The sequence below is a fragment of the Marmota marmota genome, unplaced genomic scaffold, assembly GCF_001458135.2.
Source record: "Marmota marmota marmota unplaced genomic scaffold, marMar, whole genome shotgun sequence".
NCBI classification, from domain to species: domain Eukaryota; kingdom Metazoa; phylum Chordata; class Mammalia; order Rodentia; family Sciuridae; genus Marmota; species Marmota marmota.
In genome coordinates, this window is record NW_026000005.1 from 52,332,778 (window position 1) to 52,359,337 (window position 26,560).

Below are 26,560 nucleotides of genomic sequence, written 5' to 3' on the forward strand. Positions count from 1 at the left end.
CGCTCGCCACACGCCTCACACCTGAGCCTCCAACAGAGACGTGTGGATGGAGCCAGGGCGCAGGGCTCCACTCCTGGGCATCAGACTCAAGGACAGGAGCAGCATGGCGGCCAGGCTGGGGGCAGAAGTTGAGTGTGGGAAGGTCAAAGAGCCCCAGGGACGGACGGGAGCACACAAGAGTGGGCAAGCACTTCATGCCACTGAGCCACACACCTGAAATGGGCTAAAATGCTGGGAGCTTTCTTCATTAACTCTATTTCACCACAAGAGGTAAAAAACATGATGAACAAAGACTTCCCGTACATGTTGGAAAACAGACTGAAAGCAAGGGCTGCTTCATTAAATGATGGGTATGATCTTCAAGACACAATAAAGAACGCAAGGGGACTGGGAGGGACAGCAGCAGGATATCCTGTCCGTGTGGCTCACCTGGCCCCTGCTGCGGCACCCATCAAGGGGCTTGCTGCCTGTGTGTTCTAAGACCCTCACCCATGCCCCCTGAAAACCTCAAACCAGCACCAGAGCCGCAGAGCAGCCCCACCACGGTCTGACCACAGTCACTGCTGGTGAGGATCTTGAGGAGAAGCACAAAAATAGGCCCAGAGACTCAACCTTCCCAGGCCCCGGAGTTCAAAGCAGGAGACACAAAGGGAAGCGAGAGACCACATCATCCCCTAAGGGCTCCCACTGCACCAGTCTCTAGGAGAATCGCTGCCTGTGACTAACTGCCCTCACTGAACCTCTGGGTGTCAGAGGCCCCAGGAAGCCACAGGGCCTGGGGCCCCGCCTCCGAGGTGTAGCTCATCCTCACAGCTGGGTCTCCACCGGCTCTCAGCCTCAACCCTCAGCCTCACCTCCCTCACCTGCAGAGGGAGCAGCTTGTTCCCCAGGAGGAGCTGGGAACAGGATGGGTAAGCTCCAACCTGTAAGCATCCTTCTCCTCCCAGGGCCAGGGGGAGAGAGAAGTGCCACAGTCTACCTCCCAGAGCTCGGGTGGCATGGAAGACACATGAGGCTCCAGGAAGCAAGATTAAGCAAGCACTTCTCAGCTAAAACAGTCTTCCCTCCTCACACAATGCACAAAGTTAGTAAGTTAGTACTGCAGACAGGAAATTTTTTTTTTTTTTTGATACTGGGAATTAAACCCGGGGCACTTAACCACTGAGCCACATCCCCAGCCTTTTTATTTTTAAATTTGAGACAGAGTCTCACTAAGTTGCTTACAGCTTCACAAAGTTGCTGAGGCTGGCCTCCAAATTGCAATCCAGCAATCCTCCTGTCTCAGTGAGCCACTGGTATCACAGGTATGTGCCACCGTGCCCAGCTTAAGACACCCCTGATTTTCACTCTTGAATCTTCCTTCAAGAGTTAAAATTATTGTGGTCCTTAACAGATCTAGTGTGGACAGGTAGAAAATAAGTAAAAACCAAAGTTCCTGAAATGAGACACGTGGCACCCAGCCAGACGGACTTGGCCTTGGACTGCTGCTCTGCCTCTGCAGCTGCTGAGTGACAATGTCCAGTCACAGGATGGGACTCACAAGGCAGAGACTGACACACCCCCAGAGTGTGCCCTGGCCCTTGCTGTGCACCTCAACATCGGCCAGTGGCAGTCACCCCAAGTACCCACCTGGAAGCCACTGGAAGCCCCAACGCACACGCCACCCGCAGCAGGGGTCAGTTCTACCTGCCGAGGACCTGGAGCACGTCCCAGGCTTTCTCCTGGGGGACCTCACGGAGCCACCATGCAGCTCTGCCTATGTCTCGGACTGCTGTACCCACTAGCCACTGGAGGGCTGGGGAGAGTCGTGCATTGGTTTGGGCCTTTTCTGAGGCCAAAAGCACCGATAGGCTGCCCAGTCGAAGGGACACATGAGAACATGGGCAGGGCAGATGCAGCCCCGGGGCAGCTGAGGGCTGAGATGCCAGGAAAGGCCTTCCCATGAGCTCCCGAGGTCTTCAGACTGTGCCCGTGGATCTGGACAGCAAGGGGCGTGCTGTCCTGCCCCTAGGCTCTCCAGGTGCTGCCACAGCACCACACCAACCTCCCAGCAGGGCCCCCAGGAAGAAGCCATCTTCCCAGAGCATCCTGTGGGGAGACCAGGGACCGGGGGAGGGGAGGAAACAGCAAGCGCTTCAGTAAATAAGTCCCCTCTGTGCCCAGCATCCCCCACGCCGGCAAGCACAGGGAGCATGTGCCAAGCTGGACGTCCTGAGGGAGGGCCCTGCGGTGAGTAGCAGCATGCCTGGCCTCCCCTCTCAGGCAGTCCCTGGCCACCTCAGCTCCTGCTGCCAATCCCGGGCCTTCGAGGGCAGGCAGCCCTGGCAGGGTGTCAGAAGTGGTAGCGCTGGGCTTGGTGTTTACGTCTGGTCCAGGCAACTGGGGGTCCGTGACGACCTACTGACGCAAGAGCTCCCTGGCGCTGCATGCCAGAAATTAACCAGGGGAGGAGGAATTCTTTTTAAGAAACCACTTGGCGCTGCTGACCAGCCTGAGGCTCAGAGTGTAAGCTGAGCTCCCTCTTCCCCCTGCAAGCACAGCAGCAAACCCAGGACTCCCAGGCAGCTGTGGCCAGCAGATGGGGCCTAGGGCTGGACTCACTATCAGGCTGGGGGGTCCTGCTACACCCCCAGCCCTGCTGCAGCTGACCACATCACCCAGCAGTCTGCCCCGGGCCAAGCAACTCCCAGAGGCTCCCTCTGGAAGGGACGGCTGGGCTGCGCACCCCGACAGCAGGTCTTCCTGTGGAATGGCCTCGAGCCTCCGCCATCTGCTGTGACCCCTTTCTCAGGAGCTGGGTGTCCAGTATAATCTCTAGTCATTGAAAGAGGAAAAAGCTGAAGCACAAACCTCAAGTCTGTGCCTTCACAATGTTGAGAGATGCAGCCATGACAGCAGGTGAGGCGCCCAGCAGGGAGGGCAACCCCTGTCTGCCCCTCTGTGCTGTGTGCCCTGGTCAGGGGCATGAGGCGGGACCACAGAGCAGACCTGCCAGCCCGTGGGGCGGGCGAGGCAGACGTGTGCACACGAGTGCTTGCTTGATTTGCTTCAAGTACTGAGGCTCAGTTCTTCTGAAATGTCAAACCTCAAGGACATCGTTTGTTTATATTTATCACAAAGGGCCTGAGTCTGACAAGGCTGACCCAACGGGGACTCACAGCGCTCTGGGCCCGGGCTGTGGACACTCTGGATGCCTGCAGTGGGACACAGCTGACATCCCTGGTCAGGACAAGGCAATGGCTACTCCAGCAACTGTGAGGGTTGAAGTCCAGAGTCCTCAACTCACAGAACAGGGAGTCAAAGCCAGGCAGGAGGCCACAGCCACACAGGGCGGCCGGGAACAGGACCAGGCCTCACATGGCTATACAGCTGGCTGAAGAGCAAGGAGGGGCTGAGGACAGGGGCTGAGAAGGGCCCCGCGGGGCCAGACCAGGGGGTGGGGGCACCTACAACGGTGCCCGAGGGACACTCTGGGCCAGAAGAAGAAATGTCTCGCAGGAGCTGCTCCACCACGGCAGATGCTCAGTCTGCTCGGTTCGAAAGGTCCCAACAAGGACCACTGGAGCCCGAACTGCTGCCTGGAAAAGGGACTGCAAGAAGTGGCAGGAGCAAGTGCAGGCAGCCAGGAATACCTGAATTCTGCCCAGGGACTGTCACCAGCCACCGCCCCACGACACCCCCACCCAGGAGACCACCACACGCTCCAGGGGCAGCAGGGGCCTGCTGCAGAGGCAGCACGCCAGCTGAGCTCCGGGACAGCATCTTCCATCTCTGGGAAGGACCTGGATGCAGAAAAGCAGAAGAACTGCCCCAGGCCACGCTGGGCGGCCTGGCCATAGTGCACGCTCCCGCCCCTGGGAGGAGAAAGCCAGAGAAGCAGCCTGGGATTCCACTTGTCAATGAAAGTCGACTTATTTTTAAATGATTTAAATGAGCTCAACACTGAAGAAGCTATGTGTTTGAATATAACAGGACCAACACGGCTGTGCAACCCAGCCATGAGTGAAACGCTCCAGGGACTGAAAAGAGCTGCACTTGAATATGGACTCAGCGCTGTCCTCCCAGCCTCCCGAGATGGCCTACAGCCTCCTCAAGTGCAGTATTCCTCAACGTCTACCTGCTGGCCCCAGGCTCCCTTCCAACCTTCGTGCCCTGGCTGCACCTTGAAGGAGAGATCACAAAATCTCACAATTAACCAGATCCAAGATGCCTAGTAAGAGAACAGAGCACGAGAGGGAAAAACCACCTCCCGCCCAGTCCCTGCCTCCGCTCAGCAGGGCACCAAGCCTGAGGCCCGTCAGGGCACCAGATGTCCCCATAGGCGTGGTGTTAATGGCATAAGAAGCCATGTGCAAAGCTTGTTTCTCAAGCTGAATCCTGAATGAATTCTTCATTCATATTGGGTTAAAAAAAAAAAAAACAAAAGGTAAAATCCAAGTAAGTGAGACTGAGCGGCAGAGGCAGGCAACAGGAAGGGGCAAGGCAGCTCTACCCCTGCCTGAAGGTCGGGGAGACTGACACCATTCACGAGGCACAGCACGGACCACCTCATCAACACCCCAATAAAAGGGCCAGGGAAGAGACTCAGAGCTACAGACGTAACCCAGCCCCTTAAAACACGCCAGCAGCCATTCGTCAGCAACACACAGACCAGCGCAAGCCTGTGAGGCCACCCGGGGACTCGCCCAGAGACAGCCCTGGCACCTCATGACAAGGAACCTTCAAGGAGGGGCCAGAAAGGAACAGGAGAAGAGCCATTGCTGGCCCGGACAGGCAAGCCTCTATTTCCACTGGGCTACTGCAAACTAGGTGACATTCGACCAACAGCCCACAGCCGAGAGCCAGGGCCGGGGAGCTCAGGCAAAACACAGAAGGGCAGGATCCAGGAAGGAAGGGCGCACCTGCAGGCCATCTGCCCCTCCAGGGGGGCGCTGACCTGGAAGCCAGTGCACACCTAGCTCCAAGAGCATCACCACAGCCTCGGGACCCTGGGAGGACACTCGGGCCCAGAGCCTGCTGGCAGCAGGGTCAACATGCCAGGCTGGCCCAGGACACCAGGCGCTCACACCAGGAGGCGAGCAGCCACAGGACACCAATACCTGCCTCCCACATAGGAAGGAGCATGGCAACAGAGCAGACATTCCAGAATGATCCAAAGGCTGCCTGATGTCCACGCTGGCGAGGACCCCCCCAGCTTCAGGGGACACCGAGGCCCAACTGACAGGCTGAAGAGAAGCACTGCATGCACACCTCCAACAGGGAGCGGCCACACTGCCCCTGGAGTGAGGTGACTCAGGTGCCCCCTGAGTCCGTGTCCAACTCCACGGACACGCGCCACCCACAGTCCCATAGCTCCTCACTCTCTTCAGAGAGCACAAAACTGACAAAGAATGCCCAGAATCTCAGTGACTACACATCTACAGATGAAAAAATAAAACGGAAATCATGAATGACTGAACCTCCCAATACCCACGCCACAGAGATCTAAAAAGGAATCGGACGACATTCTACACCAAAATTATGCTTAGAAATGACAACAACCAGCTCACGCGGCCCAGCCAAAGCCACACACAGGTGGGAATCTGTGGCCTTAGTGTACACATTTCAAAAGAACAGCCTGTGGGAGCACAGGGCCATCTCCAGGTCCACCCAGCCAGGGAGACAACCCAGGAGGACAGTCGTCCAGCCCCGCAGGGAAGGGAGACAGCGGCTCAGGCGCAGAACCAAGTTCGTAAAAATCCAGGGGGGTGGGGGGTGTCAGGAACACCAACACTGTCCTTTAAAAGCAGCAGCGTGAGAGATGAGGCCCAGCAAGCCCACGGGGAGGCGGAAAGACAGCTTCCGGGTGAACAGGAGGTGGGCCCCGCGCCCGCAGGGGGACCGCCAAGGCGGGGCCTTAGGAGAATCCTAGGAAACATCCGAAAACTCAGATGGAATGAAAAACCTCAATAACACAAAAACTGACGACTGACACACACAAAAAATAGAAAATCTAAATAGCGTGTCACACCTACACATGCTGATTTTTCTTTTTTCTTTCTTTTTTTTGGTACCAGGGGCGCTGGCTTAACCACTGATCAACATCCCCAGCCTTTTGCCTTTTTAAATATAGAGACAGGGTCTCAATGAGTTGCTTGGGGCTCGCTAAGTTGCTGAGTCTGTCTTAGAACTCACAATCCTCCTGCCTCAGCCTCTCCAGCCACTGCACCCAGCCTGAGGTTATCATTTAAAAATATTCCCATAGAGAAAATTCCAAGATAGGTTCGCAGTGAATTCTTGCCAACACTTAGGCACTAACATCTTACACAGGCCTGCAGGAGCCCTGAGGTGGGAGCAGACCAGAGCCCACAGGCCAGGGGTCTTGGCTCTGAGTCTCCTCCAGCCTGCAAAGTGCTTTTACATTGTGAAGTGGGAAAGAGGAGGAGAGAGGGGACAGATGGGAGGAGGGCAGGGGGACAGGTGCATGGGACAGGGAGGGAAGTGGGGGGCAGGAGGGAAGGGAAGGGGACAGGGAGGGAGGGAGGAAGAGCAGAGACAGACACCAGGCGCGGCCCACGAGCCAGAAGTGCACCACGTGACTCTCAGCAGAAAGGCTTTGCCAGCCTGGGAACAGAAAAAGATGATAACTGCATCACACTTACTTAGTAAGAGGCTAGCGAAACCTTAATATGAGACTTAACCAAGGGATTTCAGGAACAGAAAACTCCAGGGTGCTACGGTTCAGATAGGAGGCGTCATGTGCAACATGGTGTAGGAACATCTGGGTGAAATGATCACGTCACCAGAGCTGTGACCCAATCAGTGCACTGATCCCCTTGAGTGGACTCACTGGTGGTAACTGTAGGCAGGTAGGGTGTGGCTGAGAAGGTGGGTCACTGGGTGTGCCTTGAGGGTTCTGTGTGGTCCCTGGTAAGTGAAGACCTCTCCTTTCCTTCTGTCAAGTGCTGAGCTGCTCTCCACCACCACGCCCTCCGCCATGATGTTCTGCCCCTCCTGGGCCCAGAGCTGGGAGGCTGGCCACCTAGGGACTGAACCTCTGAGACCACGAGCCAAAGAAGCTTTTCATCCTATGATTGTTCTTGTCAGGTCTTTTGGTCACAGCAACAAAACACAGGTCAATCTTGTTCATGAATTTAGATTAAAAACCTAAACTGAATATAAGCAAAACAAATTCAACAGATGCTCTTTGACTTACAATGAGTTTACCTCCCAACACACCTACAGTAAACTGAAAATACTATTAAAATTTAAAAAGGCATTTGCTACCCAAACCTTCTGCACCCCGTGGTTTCCAGACAGCACACTGTACAGCGCGGATCATCGTCCTTTCTGAGCCTGTGGCTGCCTGAAGCTTTGGCTCCCAGCCATATTAAACCACATTAACCTGAGAAAGGACCAATATTCAGATCTGACCTACAACGTCTACTGCCTTTGTACTATCTTCACACCATGGCACCTCTGTAAACTTAAGACAGCACCAGGGAAGCCATCATTAACTGGACACTATCTGTACATTATAAACATTAGTACAGAGATGTAAGGTTGGAATAATATTCAAAAATCACTTCATCACATTAATCAAATCAAGCATAAGAAATCTATGATTAATAGAAAAAGGAAAAGAGCCAGGCACAGTAGTGCATAGCTGTAATCCCAGCTACTGAGGAAGCTGAGGCAGGAGGATCACAAGTTCAAGGTCAGCCTCAGCAACTTGGCAAGACCCTGTCTAAATAAAAAAATAAATAGGGCTAGGGAGGTGGCTCAATGGTACAGTGTCCCTGGAATCTATCCTACTACTAGGAGTAAAAAAAAAAAAAAAAAAAAGACCTACTAGGGGTAGAAAAAGCCCAAAAGTCTAAGCTGAACCAAATGAGAGTGTCATTTTTGCAGGCTGAAAAAGACTAAATATTTGCAATTCCACATGGTTGGACCTAATATTTTAACTCCTACTCATGAGACAAACTCTTAGCAAACTAAGAACAGATGAGAACTTCATTAACGCACACAAAACCTATAGCAAGTTTCATATATAACAATGAAATACTAAAAACCTCCCTTGATATTCAAATGAGACATAGAGGCCACGTCACCAGCGCTGTGCAGCATTCAGCAAAGGTCTAAGTGAGCACCGGACAGACAGACACCTGCAGCATAAGCAAGACATTCACTCTCCACGGAGAGCATCCATTTCTATAGATAAACTAGTATAACAACAGAGTGTCTGGAGGCAGGCGGCGCACAAAGACTGTATTTCTAAACATCACCACAAACAGGAAATGAAAGTTAAGAAGCAAAACAGCATCTCTCTCTCTCTCTCTCTCTCTCTCTCTCTCACACACACACACACACACACACACACACACACACACCCCTAACATCTAACAAAAGAATGAAAACACCCCTACAATTAAAACAACAAAATGGACTAGCAGAAACTGAAGATGTAAAGATGACTCACAGAGAAACACACACAGTGTTCACAGACTGGAGACCTCATGCAAATCAACAGAAATTCTGTTCAGAATGCCAAGCTGATTTTAAAATTCACACGGAAATACAAAGGTTAAGAAGAGCCAAGGGACACTTCCAAACATTCAGGAAAATCGCGCTGTCACGAGGAACCACTGAGCAATGCTGTCAGCTCACAACAGGCAGTGCCCACGGGCCAGGGCCAAGTCCAGTCACGGGCACCGACAGGCACTGAGACACAACAGCAAGCATGCCTTTTGCACATAAACTCCAGGGGCCAAGAACACACAGGGCCAGTGTCCAGCCTCACCCCACACCCCCTGAAAAAGAAGAAACCAGGGACTACCGACCCAGGCCTGGGCACCACAGCAACCAAGAGCTGGACCACATCTGTCCACCTAGACAGACGAGGAGGAGAGGAGGCCGTCCAAGCTGGTACAAAACAGCAAAGATGGAGCAGGCAAAGACACACAGCCACGTCCACCCCACACACAGGCACACCATCACCAGTCACATCCAGTTGGTGGGTTCCCACAAGTCAATCGGGGACACAGATAAAACCACGACGATGACCATGATGGTGCCCACCTAGACTGGACACTGGTGATGGCGGGCCAAGAGCAGCTCCCCTGCTCTGGCCCTGCAGGCCAGAGCACACGCAGCACGAAGCACCTCGTGGCCAGCTGCCGCACACAGAGTGCTACAGAAGCACCCCAGGCCAGCTCCAAACCAGAGCCACGCAGCGTCAGCGGAGCCAAATGTGTCTCTGCAACAGGCCCCCCAACAGAATGAACACACCCCCCAAAAAAATGCACGGACCATGGCCAGGACCAAGTTCAGCAAACCTGCTAAGGGCGGGCCAAGGGTGTGTGAACCCATGGTAGAGCTGCCACACCCAGTAACAACCAGCCCAAGGTGTGAGAAGCCAGAATGGTGACTCCCAGTGCAGGAACGACCGGACCACGAGGCCTCTCCCCTTCCTGGACATGAGCAGCAGGCACAGGTACTGTCCTGTGAGGGCTCACCACACTCAGCACCTGGGCTTGGGCACCTGCCAGGATGCAGGGACACTTCAGAGGGAGCCTCCAGGGCCACAGCGTGTGCAGCAGCCACAGGAAAGGCTGACAACAGACTCAGGGTCCACCAGGAGCGACCTGGGAGACTGGCAGCTCCACCACGAGCAGCGAGAAAACTGCCCCCGGAGGAAAGAGTCAGAGCTGGGTGCCACAGGGCCACTGTGCATGACCACTCAGGTAGAAAGGGTGAGTGGGAGTGCTGGGAGGGACACCAGCCGAGTCACATGATCATGTGGTGCGTGTGCATGCGTATATGACACCGTTACACACACCCACACAGTGCACCAATAAAACACGTGGAGAGAAAAGAGATCATGAGCAAGAGAGAACATGGACAGGCCTGCCTCATTAATGGGCTGTTAGAAACCGAGTGGACACATGTCACCAACACAGCCAGGGTGCCCCAGGAGCATCACCAGGGCAGGCTAATCACACCAAGGAACCAACCGACACTGACCCAGAGCTACAGAGGACTGGCACCAGGACTGACTCAGACGTCCTAAGTTTTCGTCTGCACTCCAGGGTCCCACCCAGGACTCCCACATCACAGGTGTCACCTTCCTTAGAGTCCTCTTGGCTGTGACAGTTTCTCAGCCTTGCCTTGTTTCGATGCCTCTGGCTACCGGGGAAGCCTGGGCAGGGACCTAGAGGACACGCTCCTCCTGGACGCTGACACTTTTGTCTCAGCTGGACCTGGGTCGCGGTTCCCGAGAGGAGAATCGCTGAGTCAGTCCCCACTCTCATCATACAGATTTTTCTTTTTTCTCCTTCCTTTTTTTTGGACAGGGTCTTGCTAAGTCGCCAGGCTAGTCTGTAACCTGCAATCCCCCTGCCTCAGCCTCCCGAGTCACCGGGATCAGAGACCTGCACCATTGCTCTGGCCAAATCTAGTCTTAAAGCCAGGGACTAGAATTAACAGGCCACTCTCCTCTAAACTGCTTTTACTGAACAGCTGTTGTCACACAAACAGCCACAGCAAGGGAATGGCATAAGCAGCAAGTCCCTGAAGACACTGCTTTGGGTGCATGTGGGGACTCAGCTGTCCTCAGCAGCAGAATGCACCTGGGCTCCAGGAAGGTGCGTCTGCTGTGCGGAAGCCCACCAAGGGGGCTGTCTCTGCGACTGTACCCCCAGGAGGGAGGGAGCAGGACCAGAAGGGGGCCCACAGAAGGAGTCCGTCCAAATCCCACATCAGATGGCCGTGCTGGGAGTGAGGTTCTTCAGCTCTCTCTTTTGAGCTCCCCACTGATTCCCAAAAACAAGGAGAGACCCACAGCACATCTACATATTGACCAGAGCCAACGACTGCTCCAGACGCGCACGGTGGCACCCAAAGCGGCCCCAGCTGTGCATGACAGAGCATTCCAGGGGCAGGGGAAGCCCCCAGGATGAGGGCTGCAGCTAAAGGCCCCAGCTTAGCCCCTGAAGAATGAGGGGCGGGCCTGGGGCAAGCCAGGGGAACAAGGGGTGGGATGGGGCGGGACGCTGGCTTGTTTCTCTACAATGTGTCTCCAGGGGAACAAAGAAACCAGAAGAGGAAAGGAGCAGGGAGAGGAGGAGTCCCAGAGAAGGCCAGGCCATGCAGACCGCGGCCTGCCTGCTGACCTGACGCTGAAGCTGCTCAGGCCCAGGAAGAACAAAGTGAAAACTCAGCTCTGGGACAGCGTGGGTGGTGTCACCAGCTGGACCTGCCTGATCTCAGCTCCAGAGCACAGTGCTTCTGAGACTTCCCAGGGCCTGTATCCCCAGGGCCTGAGCACTCCCGCCTCTGCACAATCTGGGCAGGGGTAGCCTCTACCCATCAGCCCATCCTCTGACTCCAAGCCTTCCCACAGCCTCCAGTCCACTCAATCGGGACCGTGAAATCCCTATGACTGAGGTCCTTCCCCACCTGTGCAGCCAGTCAGTTATCACGTGGTTCCCAAGACTGCCCCCTGCCCACCATGTGCTGGGGCAGACATCAAGCAAGCACCATCTGCTTAACACCACCCTAAATAACAAGTCAAGTGCTAAGTTCACATTTATTTGTAAGGGGTCTGAAAATCTTTTGTGACTACAAGACCTGACCAGAACAACTGCAGAGCAGGAAACGTTTACTTGAGGGCTCACAGTTTCAGAGGTCTCGGTCCATAGAAGGCCAGCTCCATTCCTCAGGGCTCCAGGTGAGGCAGGACATCATGGCAGAAGAGGACAGTACAGGGAAGCGGCTCACATGATGCTCAGGAAGCAGAGAGAGACTCCACTTGCCAGATACAAATCTATACCCCACAGCCACGCCCCAGTGCCCACCTCCTCCAGCCACACCCCAGCTGCCTTCAGTCACCATGCAGGTGACCCTCAGGTGGCTGATTCACTGACTGGGTTAAGGCTCTCACAGCCCAGTCACTTTTCCTCTGAACCTTCCTGCTGGTCTCACACGCGAGTTTTGGGGGACACCTCACCTCTACACCAAGTCGTGTGCATTCAGTGTTCAAAAACAACATGCTCACTGCACAGAACGTGGGAAGATCGAGTCACACGCTTTTCTGAGGGCATTCTCCAGATCTGCTGCTGTGGGATCCCAGGCCTTTGACGTGCAGAGTCTGTTTGGCACCAACAGCATTCATTCAACAAGATTCCAACAAGTCTGTCCATCCAGAAGTTCACAGCCTTGGAGGCAAGAACAAGACTCAGCCGCCAAACTCCAGAGGCCACTGTTGGCGCAGGGCCCTGTGGGGAAGGCCCCCGTGGGACAGGCCCCCAGGCCTCGAGCTCTTGCCCAGAGCTGAGACTGCACCAGGTCTAAGGCCCAGGTCCCCTGGGTGGAGGTCTGTTTCCAGCCACAGCAGTGTCCAGAAGTGACCTGAAAGGCCCCCAAACAAACAAGGCAGGCTTCCTGTATTTAACAATAACCCATGAAAACTAGACATTTAGTTACATGAAACCATAAGACACAAAACCTGCTTTGTCCCCCTGCTCCTGGAACGCTCTGTCACGCTTTGCAGAAAAGCAACAGTAGGTAAAGGTGTTATCTTGATGAGTCAACTCAGTGTCTCCGCCCGCCCGTCCATGCTTGTGCAGGTGAGGACCGCTGCCCCACCCTTCCATCAGGAGGGTCTGGACTTTGCCTGCAAACACAGGGTCACCACACTCCTTGCTGCCTAGTAAAAGCCAGTGCAGGGAAGACAATGCAGGTCACCCACCTGCCAGGTGGCCACTCTCCATCAACGAAGGCCACAGGTGCCACCCCAGGATGAAAGTCAAGCTGCTCCCTCCACCAAGACCCCAGCACACCCAACCAGGGCCTGCAGTTCCCCAGCCCCAGGAAGATGCCGGCTGAGTCCTCATGGCAGGATGTCCCCAGCTCTTGCATGAGTCTCAGCTGTATGGAGCTGGGCTCCTGGCCTGCAAACATGGACACAGCCCGCCACTGACTTTCCACACCACCATGGAAATGTACAAGATGCGACAGATGACTGGGGAAGGGAAGAACCAGATCACAGAAGACATGAATACCGATAAATAACTAGACTGCTCCCCGAGGCCAGAAGGGGGCCCCAAGAGGGACAGCCCAACAGAACTCCCAGATTCTGTCTGTGGTTTCCCAAGGGCTGTGCCCCTGGGACGGTGAGGACCCAGCAATCTCAGCTCACCAGCGCCAGTCCTGCCCACAATGCTGGTGCTCAGCTAAAGCTCTGCTCCTTACCGTCCACTGCCACCATCTAAAGTGGTGTCCAGAGCTGTCGTCAGGGACACTGACGTCTGCACAATGATGAACATGTTCCGAGACTGAGGCATCACCTGCAAAGACATGAGGCTCCAGGAGAAGTCCCTCATGAGGATATCTGCCCCGCTAAGCGCCTCCACTCCAGGGGAGCCCTGGCCACCGGAGGACGCTGCAAGGCCTCGGGAGCCGGGAGCCTCTGCTTGGCAATCACGCCTCGCCCATCACAGACACTCAGAAAACAGGCTCTCTGCCATCTAAGGGTGGTGCCACCATCCACAAAGTTATTCTAGGAGGTCCCCAACCTCCCCTCTCCCACCATCACAATGACCCCATGACCACCAACAACTCAGTTCTCAACACAGAGCATCAGGTGCTCCCAAAATAAAGCCCTCTCTCTCTCTCTCTCCGAGGCCTAGCACTAAAACGTCCCAATGAAATCCTTCACTCTCCATGTGTCTACTTTCCCCAGCACCTTCTCAAATATTCTAAAAACTCTTTTCTTACCCACAAGTACTTAAGAAGGAAAACTAAGAGCCTCACTCCCCTCCCTGATCCTCAGTGGGACTGAAACAGCAGTGCCAGGGCCCAGAGAGCAACCTGGGCAGAGGCGGCCCCTGCGTGTCTCCAGGCCGCCAGCAGAACAGGTGCCTCTGCGAGCCGGTGATAGGCAGGTCTGCGCTGTCGTCAGCCAGGGGGACTCCGTGTGCAGGAGACAGTGGGTGGCACCGAGAATCCCACACCCTGGGGCCTGATGTCACCCTGTTCTCACAGGAATGGGTCAGGATGACACCCAACAGGCCCGGTGCACGAAGAACAGGCCCCTCGGTCTTCTCTGAACTCCAACAGAAACACACAAGTCCTCCTGGGTCCACAAGCCACCAGGAAACGCAGACGTACACAAGTCCAGTGCCTACAAAGGGCTTTTTAGGAAAACTCCAAAAGAGAAACCCACTCGGCTCTGAGGCAAAGTGACCCAGTGGAACCTGAAGCTCTTACGCCAGGGTGTCGCCTGGCTTGAGCACCTGCTGCGACGGTGTGCCCGCTGGTGCCCCCAAGCCTCCTCTGTCAGACCCAGACGCAGGGCGACAGCAGCAAAGAGCAGGGCTGCTGGGCAGTGAGGCAGGTGAGGACCACCCCCGAGCCTTCAGGAGGCACCCCTTACCCGCGAGGACAGAGCCAGAAGGCGCTATCCACAAAGCAGAGAGCCGCCCTCCTGCACTGAGCCTGGCCCTCCAGCCTGCTGCACGGTGAGCAGTGACTGTCCCTGTACACGTCACACCGCTCAGCCCAAAACAACCAGGCCGTAGAAACGGCCTTCTACAACCCAGCCTAAGAGACTGAAGTTTAAAAATAACAACACAACACAACCTCCCTTGGTGAAGGTCTGAGAATGACAGCTGGACATCTCCAGTGAGACTGAGTCGACTACCCTGGACCTGGTGACAACACTGGTGACCACTACACAATGAACATCCAGACACTGCAACCAACTTTAAGTGGTTCTCACAAATGTTAATTCAAACACAACAAAAATAAAGGTTTTTTCCTGCACTGTTTTAAAAAACATACAGACACCGCTTCTATATAAATTTTACTACCTTTTAAAGCACATAGTAACAGTGAAAGCTAGAAAGTGGCTGGGAGGCTGGGCAGTTTCTCGTGAGCTCCCAAAATCTACACGCCTGCACCTCGCCGGGGGTCTCCAGTCCGGCGTCAGGAGCCGAGGACTCAATGACAGCAGGGGGAGAACCCTGGGCAGACAGGAGACAGAGGGGAGCAGGGCAAGGCAGACCAGAGTCCGGTGGAAACAGGACCCCACCAAGAGATGTGGGGGACCCACATTCCCAGCCAGAGCCTGGGAACCAGCAAGCCGCCCAGCCCCCCAGAATAGCAGCCACCTCGGCCTGCAGCAGGACCCGGCCCCGGGGAGGCAAACTCTCTTGCCTGTGTGTGCTGTCTTCCCAGGCGGGCAGGCAGGGGACCGCAGGCCGAGGTTTCCCCTCTCCCAGGGTGCCCTGCCCTCCTTCTCAAGGCCCTGTCCATGGTCACTCTGATTAAGCGGCTAAAAGCAGAAGACACGATGTCAGATGTGATTCCGGGAAATGTACTCACCTCATTTTACTTCTGTCTGGATCACTGTAGTTCTCATAAAGGAACCACCTCTTACACGTCCCCGTAAAGTAGGCAAGAGAGCTATTCACTGAGAGTGGTGACGTCTCCACTGAAGTCCCCACCCACACGGCTCACCAGGCAGCCTGGTCACTGGCTGGGTCCAGCGAACGTTCTGAGGGCTGGTGAAGAGAGCTCAAAGAGGTCCCATGAAGACAACAGGAGACGCAGCGCAAGCAGCGCAGAGGCCCAGCGCTCCCGGACAGCATAGCCAGGCTCCTGACACCCAGTGCGGGGCCAGGATCCCTTCCCAGGCCCACCACAGGGACAGAGCCACTTTCCCCACAGCCCTTCGGGACCAGGCTCACTTGCCCCCTAAGCCCACGGCCTCCCGCCTCGCTGAGCTCTAAGTCCCCTGGCCAGGCCCCTGGGCAGCACGTCCTGCCTGCTCTTCAGGGTGAGCCGACCCACCCTTTGTGGGGGACATCTCCCTAAACCACACGGCCTTCCTAGGGGGTTCCAGGCCCTGGCCGCCCCTTCACACCACAGACCATCCAAAGGGGGCTGGCTGCCCTTGCTCGCTTGGCCTTTGCGTTTCCTACCTGGCCCCGAGTGCCCAGAGTTGTGTCCACAGAGCAGTGCACGTACCTCAGGGACAAAAGACTGGTTCTGACTCCAGCCAGTCTCCGTGATGCCGTCCGGCCCCAGCCTGGGTGTGTGACAGCAGTGAGTTTGGTGTCCTCACCCACACAGTGGGTGTGGACTAGCTTACTTCAGGGCCACCAGCCACAAAGTGAAGCAACCAGAGGGCACTGTGTGAACACACTGCCACCTGTTCTGGTCCCTACAAGCTGCCCTGGAGCAAGCCAGAAGTCCCTGCCGACTTCCCGGTACTGCAAGTTGTACACGAGTATGCTGAACAGAGGCAGCCCCAGCCACAGCAGCTCCCAGCCTTCCTGGCCTGTGTCTGGGGGCGGCCACATATCTGCACACCTGTCCACGTACGATCTGCCCCCACCACCAGGCCCGCAATTACGGCCTTTCTGTTGCACCGTCAAGCTGTGCTCAATGGCTTCTAATGATCCTTGCACAGGGTTTTCTGTGTCAAATACATACCAGGAGTTCATTCTTAAACCTCAATATCATTAATCATCCAACATTCAGCATCTCAGAACTCAGAAATTTGCATTTCAACAATGGAGGCTTTGAAAAAAGGACACAAATGCAAATGTTCCACAAACTGTATAAGAATTCTCAGAGAATTGCCAAAACAAACCATCAATGCTCCATTGACAGTGAGTTTTCTGAGCTCTTCACTGCAACTGAGCATTCGTAATTTCTAAAAGACAAAACACAATTTGAGGATAGAAAAAAAAAGAAGTACGTTGAAAAATAAGTCCTTATGTCTACATGATTTTCAGAACAAATCTTGACTGATTAAGATCCCAGATAATGATGGCATGGGGAAGCAGGGTGTGACAAGGAGAGCTGCGGAGGCTGCTACGCGGGTGGCTGGGAGGAGCCAGGAGGCCGGGCTGGGCTGCAGGTGGAATTGTGGAGCACATGGGAACAACGGGGACCTTCCTCCCAGGAAGCAGACCGGAGCCTCCCAGCCGCATCTTCCACCTGGACTCCAGTCAGACTGCCTGAGACGTCTCTGTGCCTTCTCTAAGGCCCCACCTCAGCCTCACTCACCCACTGCCCAGAACCCCATGTTCACCAACTGCTGGGCCTCTCCTCTGCCTTCCCCGACAGCCAGGAAGCAATTCTTCTTAGACTGTGGCCGGCCCCTTCCCAGCCTTCAGAACGCAGGCCCCGCCCCTTGCTGAAGCCCCCAGGCCCCCACCCAGCTGGCTGTCCTTGCTACCTACTCTCCTGAGGAGCTCGGCCTGGGTCTCTCCAGCCTCCTCCACAGCCACTCTCAGTTCCAGAATTGCCTCTAGAACCTCCCTCAGGGTCCACGACCTGCCTATCACAGCAGCTCAGAACTGACATCAGTGTTAATCCCAGGACTGCGAAATCCATCTTCTCCCCTTAAAAACTGGCACTATTCCTGAAATACTCAACCATGGCAAAAGATGATTTCAGTACTATATCAATATTCCTTTGGGATATAACTTCTGTATTAACATATAATAATCCTGGTTGAAGTAAGCAGATTCAATCAAGATCAGACAGATGAAGAACAGAGTGTGGGGACTGAAGGACCCCAGGCCCTCGCTCAGCCCCACCAAAGGGCAGTGCCTTCTCCTGGGAGACCCAGAGACAGACCTGGACAGCGGCTGGCGGAAACCGGAGACCTGGGCTCACTAACCACCACACCGTTGGGGGCAGATTTCAGCAGCCTTTGTGTGAACAGGTGCTTCAAACTGCACAGAATATGGTCCAAACCAAAGCACGGATCTTCACTGCACAAGCTTCCCTCAACGGGTAACTTTGTTTTTAACTGAACACTTTCCATGCTCCCGGCCAAGATGCAGGGAGGGACAGGACCCGGAAGGCCGGAAGGCCTGAAGGCCATGGACCCTGCCTGACCAGCTTCGCAGCAAGGCCTCTCCTGGGTGGGCAGGGTGCACCAGCACTCCGCATGGTCTCCAGGGATTCAGAGTGCTTCTCACCAGACCTCCCGGCAGGGGCGATTCCAGCCACAGGTGAGTGCCCGGGGCCGCTGAGTGGGTGCCAGGCACTAATATCCCAGGCACAGCTTAACCAAGGGGAGAGGAAGAAGGTCAGCTGCTGGCAAGAAACAGAACAGGGAAAGGGGAACACTGCTTGTGCCATGAGCAGGCCACACAGGCACCTGCCCCCACCCTGGGTCACAGTGGGGACGCACTTCCAGGATACACACGGTGCCCTGCAGATCCACCTCAGCCTATCTGGGCGCACTGAGACTGGGAAAGGCCTGTGCACTGGACTAGGCAGGAAGGCACTTCAGAGCCCCTCTCCAAGAAGAGTTCTCACAAGCGCCATCAACCCAAGCTTTTCCCCAGGCTGCTCACAGCATTAGAAACAGTTATTTAGAGCAATAAATCCCAACAGTTAAGCGGCTTTTACGTCAAAGAGCCAGGGCCTGGCTCTGGCAAAGTTCAGAAAGAACAGCAATAAAATCATAACGCATACCTCACCCAGCACCAGAGGGAGTTTAAAGGAAAAACAGGGGAAAGAAGACTTACACACATCAAATAAAAAGGCTGCTTTATCACCAGGCAAAGCCAACTGCACTGCCAATGTGAGAGAGCCCACAGCAGCTGCACCTTCCGGGCTGGAGGTGCCCCAGCATGCACCAGGCCCCACAGAAGCAGGGTCACAGACGAGAGCCAGCCAAGAGAGGACTCTGGGGACACAGGGGAAAGAGGATGGGCATGAGGCTGCAACTTAGTGCTGGAGAGACACTGAGGTGGCCACAGGACTTCCTCCCTGGCATGAGGGAAAGAAGGGCCTCCACCTGTGCCTGGGGGTGTCTGGAGACCCCCGCTGCAGACGGCAGAGTGAGGGCGCGGCGATGCTCAGAGGTGGAGCAGGCACCTGGCATGCAGAGGCCCGGTGTGATCCCCAGCAGAAAGAGAGAAAGAGGGAAGGAGGAAGGAGTGGAGAGGAAGATGAAAGAAGGGAAGGAGGAAGGAGAGGAAGAAGGGAAAGACAGGAAATTGAGTGACTGGGTATTATTCCCATTCCTCCCCAAAATCCACTAAAATGACAAAATAAAAATAAAACTGTGTCCACACTTACAGCTTGGCAGGGGATGAGCAGGTACACAAACTGACAGGAAACCTGGGGGACTGCCTGGAAACCCTAAGCCTGGCAGGATCGCTCTGAGGGGCAGACGGTGACCAGTGAGGTGGGCCCAGGCCAGCACTGTGCCAGGGGCAGGACCATACTGCGTGGGCACAGGCTGGGCACCTGAAGGAGTCCAAAGGGCTGGAAAAGCAGCAGTGCCCACTCCAGGCCCAAGCACACCACCACGACAGGCACGCAGCCCTGCCCTCTTTCCACCAAGCCCCGCTCCAAGGGCACAGCAGAGGATCGGCAATAGAGAGTGACACACAGCACCTAGACAGGACAGGCAAGCGGGCACACATCAAGGGTGAAGACCCCCAGAGGAGCAGGACCAGTGCCCGCTGACCAGCTGACAGAGATGGGCCTTAGAGAAGAGACCAGGAACTGTCAAGACAAGGCCACAGAGACGCCCAGAGAAACCAGACAGAAATATGTCATGAAACAAAGTAAACTCCTGGGCAAATAAATACTAAATAAAGAGAAAGACACTGGACTTTGATAAGGGACCTAGTCTATCAGAACAACAGCCATTAATTTTTAAGCACAAAAAAAAAAACACCAAAACATACAAAGCAAAAAATGGTTAATAACAGAAAGAGACTATTATAAAACTATAATCACAGTAGAAAAATTCACTTTTCCCAGAAATCAAAAGACATTTTAAAAAATATATAAAAGGGAAGGCTACCCAGATCTGTGCAGCACATGGACAGCCGCAGAGGCCCCGCACAGACACTCTACTCCGCCCCAGGAGCTCTCGACACAGAATCAGTGCATACACAGCTCTTCTTCAACAACGAAAACAAGGGCACACTTGTCCTCAGATGTCTGGGTGCAGATACACAAGACCTGACTGCATCGATACCAGGCCATACAGAAATGCGCATCCCCATTTACACAGGAAGCTGAACAAAATAATTTCCCCAGCCATAACAAAAATAAAATACTCAGTCTGCCCAGCACTGCTGTGCTACAAAGTAAGGAAAACACAGCTCTCCTGAAGTGTAATCAGGAAGACGAGCTGAGACAAGCTTCTGGGGCAATCTCAGAGCAAACCTGAGGACATCGTCAACACACATGCCCGCTGACCCAGCAGCTGCTGCTTGGGATCTGTCCCATGGAGACGCTTACAGAAGTGCACAGAATACACGTACAGCAATTGTTGATGCCAACTGGAGGTTGTTATAAATAGTGCTGCGACCACATAAATATCCACTTACAAACTATCAAAAAGAACATTAGATTTATAAACACTGACATCAAAGATGTCATATTAAAATGGAAAAAACACACACACAGCACCCCACATACAGGATTAAGTTCTATTAAAAATCACATACACATAACACTCACATTTTCACACAGGAAAGAGGCACACCCCACCTTGACAGCTGCCCCTCCAGGAGCCAGAGCAGAGCCACACACCAATGCCCACGGGGTACACCTCAAAGTGTGCACAGAGCTCCAATGTTTCCTGTCATGACCAGAATCCACTCTTCATACCCATCAATACAGGAATACTTCATATAAAACTTTCCTATCTAAATAAAGACTGGGCACTGCCCTCCAGAGCTAGCAGAAAAGGACAATCATACCCAAGAGGTGCAGGTGACATTCTGTGCAACCCACAGGGAGCAGCCTGGACAAGAGCCTCAGGGCCTCAAGCACTGGTCCTTGCAGCAATCCAACTTCTTGACTAGACGTGGACAGTTCTAACTCTATGTGCCCTGCTGGTCACACATGATGCCCTGGGCAACTGGAGGGTGGGCAGCTGGCAGTGGTACCTCCAGAGGAGGCCCGCACCTTGAGAGGGAAAGGGGAGGGTTCCCAGGCTTACTGCAGTGTAGGAACCGTGACTTCCCAAAGTCCTCAGGAGTGAAGCCCTGTGTCTGTGCCCCCACATGGCCTAGGAGCTGAGGGACAGTGGCATTCAACCACTCCCAGCTCCGTGACCTTGGATAAACCCTTCCTCGTACACCCTGACACAGCGCAGAAGCACCCTGTAGCCAGCCATGGACTCACTCCACATGCAGCTCCTGTGTGTGCACAGAAGAGAACATTAGATTTATAAACACTGACATCAAAGATGTCATATTAAAATGGAAAAAACACACACACAGCACCCCACATACAGGATTAAGTTCTATTAAAAATCACATACACATAACACTCACATTTTCACACAGGAAAGAGGCACACCCCACCTTGACAGCTGCCCCTCCAGGAGCCAGAGCAGAGCCACACACCAATGCCCACGGGGTACACCTCAAAGTGTGCACAGAGCTCCAATGTTTCCTGTCATGACCAGAATCCACTCTTCATACCCATCAATACAGGAATACTTCATATAAAACTTTCCTATCTAAATAAAGACTGGGCACTGCCCTCCAGAGCTAGCAGAAAAGGACAATCATACCCAAGAGGTGCAGGTGACATTCTGTGCAACCCACAGGGAGCAGCCTGGACAAGAGCCTCAGGGCCTCAAGCACTGGTCCTTGCAGCAATCCAACTTCTTGACTAGACGTGGACAGTTCTAACTCTATGTGCCCTGCTGGTCACACATGATGCCCTGGGCAACTGGAGGGTGGGCAGCTGGCAGTGGTACCTCCAGAGGAGGCCCGCACCTTGAGAGGGAAAGGGGAGGGTTCCCAGGCTTACTGCAGTGTAGGAACCGTGACTTCCCAAAGTCCTCAGGAGTGAAGCCCTGTGTCTGTGCCCCCACATGGCCTAGGAGCTGAGGGACAGTGGCATTCAACCACTCCCAGCTCCGTGACCTTGGATAAACCCTTCCTCGTACACCCTGACACAGCGCAGAAGCACCCTGTAGCCAGCCATGGACTCACTCCACATGCAGCTCCTGTGTGTGCACAGAAGAGAACATTAGATTTATAAACACTGACATCAAAGATGTCATATTAAAATGGAAAAAACACACACACAGCACCCCACATACAGGATTAAGTTCTATTAAAAATCACATACACATAACACACTTCTTTAGACTCCACCCAAGGCCACCAAGGAAGCATCCCCACCACCAAAGCACCCCAACAAGAAACTCTGGAATGAGCAATTAACTAAAAATCACAAGCCAACCTTCAGAAATCACCTTGCTCAAGAGCAGTTCTCCTCTCCGGTACCAAGTCAGCCTGCAAAGCAAGCCAAGACTGCTCCCAAGTCCCCATCAGCCCTGTTTCACTGAGATGAAGAACCACCAATCTACCTGCACATGGGGCTGCAGTGAACTAACAGTGGCCATTATCAGGGAAAACCCAGCCAGCAGGGCACGGTGACAGCCTCGTGCCTCTGTAAAGGAGACTGAGTGCAGGGAATGGAGGAGGCAGCCTTACCTGGATGGCTTTGGGAGCTCATTGCTAGCAGCGTCTGCACCTTTAATGGATTCAAAATGGCTCAAATTTTCCACGTAAACAAGAGCTCCAAAGAGCTCCAAACTTCCACCAACACATACAAGTACAGAAACAGGGAGGGGAGGGTCACAGCCGTGAAAACTCCAAGTCTCGCTGACAGCGTCTCGTAAATCAAGTAATCCAAACAGAGAGCAGAGGTCTTCGCCTGGCTTTCCAAAGATGAACCTGCATGGTTAGAGAGAGATCTGAGTTAGGCACGGGCTTTATCTGAAAAGCAAATACAGTCGAGGGGACACTGACTCTGCTTTTCATTCCTGTCTTCACCAGGGTTTGGTAAACAATTCAAGTGGAACCATTTCTAAGAAAACTAACCAGTTGGGATTTTTGTTTGCAAATCACACACGGGCAAAGATGTTGATGCAGAGCGGACCAACAACGCACCAGGAGCTCAGCGGCTGCGGCGGGGGGCCATCCCACTCACCGTGACACTCCCAGCAGCGCTGGCCTCTCTACCCAACAGAGGCCAGGAGCACGCCCTCCAAGCATGACAATAAAAATGCCTCCACGGGGACCCATGTGCCCTGGCGCCAAACCAGGGTTGACCTCTGACCGGAGCCAGGCTAGAAGCTCCCCACACCCACCATCGGGCCTTCAGAAGGAAGCAGCTCACTCTCCTCCAACGCCGTCAGTGGATTCAGAACCACATCATCTTGTGCCACAATGTGAAGGGAAACATTTTAAAAGGAAAACCCCTCTCAGAGCTCCCACCAGGTTTCCACCTGAGCGACACCCACCCAGGCCACACCTGCAGGCTGGGGCTCCCAGGGCTGCGGCCACAGGGGTTCATTCAGGTCAGGGTCCCCCACTTAGCTTGAGACCTTGAGTCCTGCCCCATGTTCCTGTCCTCACAGCCATCACTTTGTTGGAGTTTCCTCTTCACTCTCTGATGACAGAACCACCACGGTCCTCCCAGGCGAGGGTAAAGCACCCCTGTACTGATGGAGGCAGTGCTGGGGGCACGGACACAGGAACCACTGGTCACACGGTTCCTACCCTCCACTGCAACTTCCGTGTTTACGGACAGTGTGCCAAGTGTGGAGGAGGGGCTGCCCCACCCGCTGGAGGGCACTGTTCTCAGACCCGGGCCTCACAAGGCCCACAGATTTACCAGAGTCTCCCCCAAAACCAGACTCCTCCAAAGACCACTCACCACAAAGAAGAGCCCCAAAGGCAAGTTCAAAGGCACCACCTGGGACTCCCTGACTGACCCTGATGGGCATCTGTGCAGCGTCTTCCCTTAAGACAGTGATGAATTGCTCTGCTTCATTTAGTCAGTCAAGTCCACCCCCTCCCCACAAATGCTCAGAAGTAAAGCACCCAACAGCCCGCTGTGTCAGGGACTGCCCCCGCAGGCTGCTGTTTAGGTAGGTTCCAATTTTACACTAACTACAACTCTGTGATTCGTGTCATTATGAGCACTGATTTGTATCTGGTTATTTCCTTAGAAAACACAGTGACATTAATCTTAGGTTCAGAATTTTTAGTCATCTCAGTCTGAAAGAAACTCGTTTTTTTAAAGGGAACATAAATTTGTAATTCTGCAAAGCTTTGTAAATCTCAGAGGACACAGCATACACACACACACACACACACATACACACACACACATCTTGGCTGGGTATAAAAGTCTAAGATCACCAACATGTCCCCCTCAAGTCCTGCAGACGTCAATCCCCATGCCTGGAGTCGTAGAGAATTCTTAGGTGGCCTGACTGTGGTACCCACCACGGCAAACTTTAGGGAACCAAGTTTTGATGATGTCGTCACTTTCTTCTGCCTGGATTTTGCTAGCATGTCTTTAGTCTTGAAACTCAGAAGATGCATGGGTAAGAGTCTCATTAATTTTGCTCAAAGCATGCCCTTTCAATGCATATGGACCTCTTCCTGCTCAGGAAACTGCTCTTCAATTATATCTTTAATTATTATTTTATTAAACTTGTTCTGGCTCATTCGGAGATTCCGACGCTGTGGGCTGGACCTCCCGTGGGACCGGGCTCTCACCACGGCCACATGTGCCGTCTACTCTGCGTTCCCGGGCAGCCTGTCCAGTATGTTCCCATCGTGCCGTGGCTCTTCCCCAGCACCTCAGCTGAAGTCTTGATGGCTTCTGACATGGAGTTTAACTAAGCCGCAGCTTCGTCTCCACCACTTCCTTGGTGATCATCCTCTCTCCCTCTCAGCCTGTCCCTCCTCCTAACCCCCAGCTCCTATCTCTACAACCAGGTCTTCTGGTGGGCTTCTGAAAATGTTTTCCTGGTTTAGATTTTTTTTTAGATATTTTTTCAGATATACATGGATACAATATCTTTATTTTGTTTATTTATTTTTATGTGGTGCTGTGGATCGAACCCAGAGTCTCTCACATGCGAAGTGAGCGCTCTACCACTGAGCCACAATCCCAGCCCCCTTGATTTAGATTTTTAAGTCGCTTTCAGAGACACATTCTTGGACATTCCAGGATATTTCCCTCTGCTCCACTTTCTGGGCCACCTTTCGGACAGTTGGGACTGAGTATCTTCAAAGAACAGCTCTTCGGGACGGAGGGCAGCTCACCTGACCCTGCTTGGCTCCCCTCGCCCTGGCTAACCGCCCCTCGGGCCCCTGGCCCCAGCAGGCCCGCAGCTCCCAGCCACGCAGCTCCCAGCCACGCCTGGCTTTCTTCAGATGGCCACACTGAGAGGGACCTTTCTCTTGTCCCATCTGCAGATCACACAGAACCAGGAGCTTCTGCTACAATGTAACACATGCATTCTGGAAGAACCTCCCACTCAGCAAGACTGCACACTAAGGACACAGGACTGAGGAGAAAAACAGGGCTGTACCAGCATACTATGAAAATCACTAATGACTAATAAAAACACCACCACAGTTCAAAAAAAGGCAAGTTACATTCTGTAAATGAAAAGTTCTGTAAATGTAGAATTTCACCACTTAAAAAGGTAACGAAGAGGATGAAGGAAGAACCAAAGCTTCTGAGTCACAAAATTAGGGACAACTAAGTTCAACCATAAATACAACAACGTCCAACTGTCCGGCAACCAGCTAGAGGGCAAAGACTGTCAGACTGGATGAAGAAGCAAGGCCTTCCCTGAGCACTGTGGGAGGCCGGGCTGAAAATGGCCTGCAGAGTCGAGTCGCACTTCACAGTGCAGGGCCTGTATCTGGAGCACGACACTCTCAGCTGTGTGCTACTGCAGGAACCCATTTTCCATATTGGCCTGTACCACAGGACATGAAGGAGATCCCAAAGGATTTTCTGCTTAGTGATGTCACAGCCGTCTCAGTCTGTGGAAGTACATTCTATAACGCTCAGACCGTGAGACAGAGTCAACTGAAATACATCTCGGCCATTAGGCAATGTTTAAATCAATTTGTGTAAAGGCACAAATAGATTAAAAGTAAAGATGGAAAACCATGCAAACACCATATCAAAAGAAAGCTGTAAAGGTTATGTTAGCATAAGTCAGTCAATGTCACAGGGTGCCCAAGGCTATGCGTGAGGACCAAGGTTGGCTCAGGGTGACAGGCCAGACACCTCCGCACCTACAGACAGGGCTGCAAACAGGAAGCAAAAGCTGATAGCAGCTTATGGAGAAAGGGACACTGCGGCAGTCCCAGGTGGGAACCTCAACACCGGCTCACAGTCATCACAGGAGGAAGCAGACACATCACCAGTAGTTACACCTGATCAAACTTTTACATTTTTAGTACCCAAACAATCAGCTCAAAAGGTAGAGCTTAATGCAGTATTACAAGCTTTTGTGATGTTTAAAGATTCTGTATTTAATTTATTTTCTGATAGTCAGTATATAGTTAATGCTATAGTATCCCTTGAAGATGCTGGTAGGATTTCTCCTTCCTCTACTGTTTTCTCTTTGTTTTCCACTACACAAAGTCTAATCTGGGACAGAAAATATCCATTCTTTATATGACATATCAGGGCACATACAGGATTGCCTGGAGCCCTTAGTTTGGGCAATGATTAGGCAGATAAA

The 26,560-nt window shown here is 53.4% G+C and overlaps 1 protein-coding gene across 5 annotated transcripts in view; it reads right to left on the reverse strand.

Annotated features, from left to right (window-relative positions):
* The window catches only part of Hdac4 (histone deacetylase 4), a 217,823-nt gene extending 194,284 nt beyond the window's left edge, over positions 1-23,539 (reverse strand). Inside the window, exon 1 of one of the 5 annotated variants that reach the window (XM_048808876.1) lies at positions 22,488-22,960. In XM_048808876.1, coding sequence (XP_048664833.1) covers positions 22,488-22,509 — 22 coding nt within the window. In that variant the 5' untranslated portion in view covers positions 22,510-22,960. Of the gene's footprint in view, positions 1-22,487 lie in introns of all 5 variants that reach the window. The other 4 variants (XM_048808874.1, XM_048808870.1, XM_048808872.1 and 1 more) reach the window with 4 other exon arrangements.
* Between the last annotated feature and the right edge of the window lie 3,021 nt (positions 23,540-26,560).